At 38.1% G+C, this 6,590-nt stretch overlaps 1 protein-coding gene across 1 annotated transcript; it reads left to right on the forward strand.

Annotated features, from left to right (window-relative positions):
• Window positions 1-2,635: 2,635 nt before the first annotated feature.
• Window positions 2,636-6,285, forward strand: LOC122331676. The gene is made up of 3 exons (XM_043229181.1): window positions 2,636-2,711; window positions 4,064-4,123; window positions 4,222-6,285. The coding sequence occupies exon 3, from the start codon at window positions 4,233-4,235 to the stop codon at window positions 5,262-5,264; it is 1,032 nt and encodes a 343-aa protein (XP_043085116.1). The 5' UTR covers window positions 2,636-2,711; window positions 4,064-4,123; window positions 4,222-4,232; the 3' UTR covers window positions 5,265-6,285.
• Window positions 6,286-6,590: the final 305 nt, after the last annotated feature.

Here is a 6,590-nt window from a genome sequence, read left to right on the forward strand (position 1 = left end):
GAGGTAATGCGTAATCACAGAACGACAGAATTTTGATATTTTATAACTAATATTTTAGACATTTTGAAACCATGCTGTGTGTATTAGAAGGGTAGTGTTTGCAAGGATATACGAAAAAATTGGGGTCAGTCGGGTCACTTAAGAACCATGTTGGGCATGAAAGAGTGTGTTTGTATTTTTAGTAATGCTTTAACTGTATTTATTGAAAACTGGATGCCTGTGACCAACCAGAAACTTGTCACGTACTTCAGTCCACACAAATTACCGAGCATTTCACTTATCTAAGTGTAATTTCTTGACTTATGTAAAAGACAAATATCACTATAACATTTTAACAAAGGCTTCTGTGTACATGAATAAATATGCAAAACGAGAGTCGCGTTATCTGCTCAACTGTATATTTAAAGCAAACTCATAAACTAATATGAATCATTCCACCTGGGCCATGACCCTTCTGTATCTGCTCACCTTTGCATTCAGTGCTCAGACGAAACTAGTCACAAACTTTGAAGAGTGTAAAAAGTTTTTCACAAAGGCAAAGAACCACCAGGGATGGATCAGAATGCAAAGAAAATCTGTTAGACGTTGGAAAAGACAACCAATTTGATCTAATGCTACACTCTATTTGGACCATTACAAAATTCCTCTGTATACAAAAATGCCACGAAAGCAGAATATTGAGAAAGACAATCACGCATATACTTTGTTTTCACTGTGAAACAGAACGTGTGCCAGGAGAGAAATTTGACACCGTTGCTTGACGTCACCGAGATCGTTTCTATATCGTCGTTAAGCGTGTGGTCTCACATTCTGGTTGAATCGTAAAAAATTTGTTGGCCAGCCTAAACTAACCCATGCCTCTCTTTCTGGGCCTTGTTGGTCTCGCTTTCTGGACCATGGGTTTGGTTTTGATCTGTAGAAAAATCTAAAAGATATTTGTGAATTAATGAATCATTAATGGATTTTTAAATCTTGTTAATTATTTATAAAGGCCTAAATGTCTTAGCTAAGCATATTAGTGTGCTATGTGTAAGCCAGGTTAAAGTGAAGATAAGAGCTCACTCAAGTACTATTCTTCATTGCATATTTGTGCTTGTGCCACATTTGTTAGAGTACCACTTGTGATACCAGAAGTGAGCAGGAGTCCGCTTCAGTCCATACAAACTGGAGTATTTGTCTGAAGTATAATTTTTTGACTTATGTAAAAGACGAATATCATTTAACAAATGATTCTGTCTATGCGCATAATTATGCAAAACTCCCTAGCGAGTATGACCGAGTGCGTTGTTATCTGCTTAACTGTTTATTTAAAGCAGATGCTGTTAAAACTCATAAACCATTATGAACCTTTCCACCTGGACCCATCTGTAGCCATCCAGACAGGTATGTGACTGAGAGGGAAGAGTTACAAGAAAGAATCTGAGGATAAAATAAGTTACATGATACTTCACTTCACTTATATGTTTAGAACTTAGTTCTAAACTAGTTCGCAAACTAATTATTACCTATAAAGGGATGGTGGGCAAGAGCTGTTTCCCAGAATGCCTTTCCAATCGACCTCACCCTGTTGTCACCAGTCTGCTTGTCAATTCCACGTCCATAGAAAGTCCTCCGGAGAAGAAACCTGTCAACATCCGTCCTCGTCATTCCCACTTCAGCGATGTGTTCTCCAAAAGAGCCGCACGCTTACCCCCACATCAGTTTCGTACAGGTACTTCCCACTCAAGAGCTAGTTTTTGGTTGGGAAATACAAGTATCGGCTTCCAGAATGTATCCCTGTCTATACAGAAATTGATATAGTCCATTACTGTAGTGGTGTACTCATCAAAACCTCGGCGTGTTAGTAATTCCCGGTCACTAAAAACACGCCAGTCTGTATGATGGAAGCAATCCTGTAGGATAGCATCATTAGGCCATATTTTAACTGGCTTCACCATGGGCCTGGATAAACCATGAGTGAAATATGATTGCTCAACCAAAATGAGGATATACCTGGACTTTGTAAGCATTTGCCATATTAACATACACTTGGTCCAGTGTTTTATATCCTCTGGTTGCATAGTTCACATTGCGATGGAAATTGGCGCTACCTGTAGCTATTTTTATCCCAACACGACTCTGAATGCAACTGGAAAATAAAATACTGATATGATGACCAAGAGTAATGAAAGAGCTTACAGGTGGAGATGGATATAAGCAGAGGATTAAACAAAATGCTGTATTGATTATTTTATTTTTTAATATTTCCCAAAAGTAGTCTAAATGCCCCCCCCCGGATATCGAGGGAATTTCGCACCGAGAAACTCATTCAGTAGCCGCTGCGTAATGAAAAGCGTTGGTATGTTTATATCCTAACAGAATGGCATAACATTTCTCGTCTCAGCTGTTAGGAAGCTCTTTCGGTAGCTGTGGTCTACTAAAAGGCTTTAGAGCTGAAGTGGATAGAACAAGAAGCAGGTCTTTAGTAAGTTTTATTTGTCCACCAGCACCTTCTCGTTATTTAGTCCAACCGTTATCGAAAGTGGTTTTGTTTTGTTTTTTTTTCCTTCTCGACGATATGCTTGTTATCTTTTCCTGAGTTGGTGTGTTACATCCAGCCCTCTTTTGCTCTGTATTTAAAGCAGGAGTCGGGCAGAAAGTTTTCAGACTCCTCTCTCCCTCAGGCTGAAAGCTGCTCTGTAGGACCAGTGCTGCAGTCAACGCTTGTCCAGGTATGTTTCTTTCTTCTTCGCTAGTGCAAAAACTTGCATATATACATATATTAGTGCTGACATTTCATTAAAGAAATCAATTTATTTTTGCAGATTATTTTTTCCAGAAATTAAGCATGATTAATCTGATGATTAATATATATATATATATATATATATATATATATATATATATATATATAATATATTATAATTATTATTATATTATTATATTATTATTTTACACTGAATCTCCACTAGGGGTTACTCTTGGGATCTTTGAGAAAAGGGCCAATGAAATTGGGTGTGCAGAACTTGCATAGCTGGCCATGGCCCAGACATCCTATAAATATATAAATAGTCCAAAATAGCATCTGCTCACTCGCTCTGTTCGAGTCTGTTCTGAGAGGCACATTAACCCACTTAGAGGCAATTCAGAGTTGTGGCATAAAGGACACAATGGTTCCGTTTCCTCCATCAGGAAACAAGGTTTACTATACGTAACTGAGACGTTACCTTTATGTTGTTTACTACGAACTACAATATTGTGTCACAACTCCATGGGGGCACAAATGTTGACAAGCCAACGTGTCATAACAAGTATCGCGTAAGGAAGATTCTGAGGTAGGCTCCACATGAGAGCTTAGAATCTGTTGACAGATTGAATTTCTGATTAGGGAAACACTGAATCTGAGATGTAATTCAGTAAAAGTGCACACATGGGGCCATGAGAAGAGCCACTACATGTGGAACGCTAACCCGATATGAGAGTTCATATGAGGGAACTTACACCATAATGGATTGCGGTCTCCTACCAGTCTCCTGAGTCAAGAACCGATACTTAAAATTGTAGAAAAGACCAGTTCCATATGTAGGTTGAAAAATCTAGCAAATATATTAGGTGTAGACCAACCTGAAGCTCTACAGACATCTTGCCAGAACTGCTGATGGAGCCATGCGTCTAGTAGAATGAGTTCTCACTCTCAATGGGCAAGGTAGACCTCTGAAAAGACGTGTACTCTCATGGGCTGAAGGTACAGCGACACAATGGTGTGAGGCGTGGTTCCATGCCCATCTCTGGACCCCAGAATAAAGCTAGTGCTGAATATTGGTTTTAAAGCAGCACTATGTAACTTTTGGCACTCTAGCGGTTATTAAACAGAACTTCATGCACATTATTACTGCATTAATTTTGACACCCCTAATACATATATACCACACATACACATGAAATGTTAGTAATTATGTTAAATCAGAATATGAAAATGTAAGTATATGGAACTCATTTTAATATTTAGTTACATCTCTAAATATATAGAATTAGCAGGGCTCTTTACTCTTGACATTCATTCAATTGTTTTTCTTTTCTCCAGTTGCAGGAGTGTTTCACTAAGAACATCTGTGTCTTTCTAACAAGAGAATAACTAAAGCAGGTGAGCTGAAGATGTCTCTTGAATAATGTTAGAACAGAGTACTAGAACAACATAATCTCATCAGATCTACTTAATTTCTGTGTTATCCTGTTTTGCAGGTTTAGCCATAATGCAAGGCATTGTTCCCAAGAACCTACTAAAAGGGGTTGATATCTGTGGAGGGAAAACACAGATATATATAATCCGCTCTGATATTGGCTGCTACATGCAGACAAGTAATTTGAATAAAGGTTTAGACCCCACTATTTTCAGTCTGCATCCCTCCTGCCAGAATGGAGACCATTATCTTGCTGATTGGAATGAAACCTTTTACGTCATTAAGGGTGACTCCTTTCGCGAGGTCAAAGACCTGTCAACAGACAGCGAGGCTAAAGTTCTCAGTCTTGATGAAAACTGCGTGGGTGGGGACTTCTACTTCTCAGCCGGTGGCTGGTTTTACATCATCTTCCTAGCAAAAGGAACTTTTCGTCAGACAACAGACCTTAATAAATATACATATGGTGAAGAAAAATCACTGCGTTTCAATTGGTTCAGTGGTCTCTATTACTGGGGTCAGTCAAAGAGCTTCTGCTTCCTCAAGCCATTCTCAAAGTGGGGAGTTGAATACAATGAAGGCAACAGCATAGCGGATAATAGCTGTTTCGATACCTATTCTGTTCATCCCTCTGTTGTTAACTTCCTGCCTGGTGGGCTATCAATAACTAAGGGGCCAGCATTCGGTAGGTGGGAGAATATCAAAAGTGCAAGTAATGACAGTAAAACAGCAGTGACATGGCACAAGAAGGTTGTTAAAAAGGTTGGATACAGTAAGGAGAAGATAACAGACATCACACATAACTGGAAGTTCGGCATGTCAGCCACGATTGCATCTGGAGTCCTGGAAGGGTTAATCGCGAAGCGGCAGTTCTCATTTTCTGCAGAATATGGAGGATCACATGTGAACACTGAGAAAGAAATCTGGCATGAAGCCACCGAAGTGGAAGAACAGCTTTCATTTGAGCTAAAACCAAATGAGCGTGTGTATCTGTGGCAGTACAACCTGGGTCTTGGTGAAGAGTCTGTGTTGTTCTGTCGTGATTTGAAGATGGACGATGTGCCGAACCCTCCAACTGAAGTCCCACTGCCTCCTGCAAAACCATGAGAAAAATATAACCAAGTGCTTCAGCTAAACCATATTTAGTCAGACACTAAGTGGTACTATAAGAGCCTTTTGCTCTGTGATTCAGAAGGGCTATAAGCTTCTGAATGCTGAAAACATGCTCTATAAAATAATATAACATCTATAAAAATTTTCTGCTATTTTGAATCTTCCAACAAAAATTTGTCTTTTTCATTCTTTGTCTGATTGTTAGTATGGTGCGATATTTCTAAAGAAAGTTTGATTGCAAAAAGCTACAAATTGAAGTTTCTACAAGTTTCTACAATGAATGTATTTATTACAGAAACTTTATATATTTAATATTTAGTAATTCTGTATGTTATCAGAATAATGTAACTGATTTGTAATTTACCATTTTCAAATTCATGAACTTGTACCCTGATTGTCTGAAAAAGTTTGAAACCTGATCAATTCAAATTACTGAGTCTATATTTTAAGTTTGTTTATCACTTCTTTTCTGTGTGGTTTCTTTATTCATCTATCCAGTTTAATTTAATAATGTACTATGAGTAATCTGCATTTAATATATATTTACTAGATTTTAAATTCTAGTGTGTCTCTAATGCATTGTCCAGACATAAAACGATTCAGTATCTAAATGCAGATAGTAGTTGAATGACAAACTCCAAAATAGTAACCCAAAGAAGAACAGAATTCCAGGAATATTAATCAAGAACTGTAAACACATCAGTAACCAACAAGGGCAAACAGTGGGATATAGTTACAGGCTACAAGTACATTTATTTATCATTTGTGCAAAGTGACTTACAGATGTGGCCATTAAGAATGTTAGCTTTTTAGCAGTTCGTCACAGGCGACCAAAGATCTCCACAGTCATAATTTGAGATGTTTACTAGTATTGAAACCATAGTTAACAGATCATGAAGACTGGACAAGTTTCATAGTCCATAGATGATTTTCAAAGAACTTGTTCTATTACACTGTCCCCGCGTACTGTATTTTGATGCAGCTAAATTCTCAATAAAACAGTTTGTCTTGTTTATTTCATTGATATTATATATTTTCTGTTGTCAGAACATCGGTATTAAAGAAGCACTATTTTTGGCGCTCTAACGGGTAATAAATTGCACGCATCCCACTGAAGAACATTCTCACCGGAGCTATTTATGTACAGCTTGGAATACTTGTTAAACAGCAGTTCTGCTGTTTTCAGGGCAGTGGAGAAACCTTTGAGAGGTAATAAATTGCAGAATCGATCTATGATTACCAGGATACAAGTGTTACCTTCAGAGGATGGCAGATCTGTGATGAAGTCCACTCCTAGGTGTGACCTGGGGCATTTCAGGA

Source organism: Puntigrus tetrazona, unplaced genomic scaffold (assembly GCF_018831695.1).
Source record: "Puntigrus tetrazona isolate hp1 unplaced genomic scaffold, ASM1883169v1 S000000001, whole genome shotgun sequence".
NCBI classification, from domain to species: Eukaryota; Metazoa; Chordata; class Actinopteri; order Cypriniformes; family Cyprinidae; genus Puntigrus; species Puntigrus tetrazona.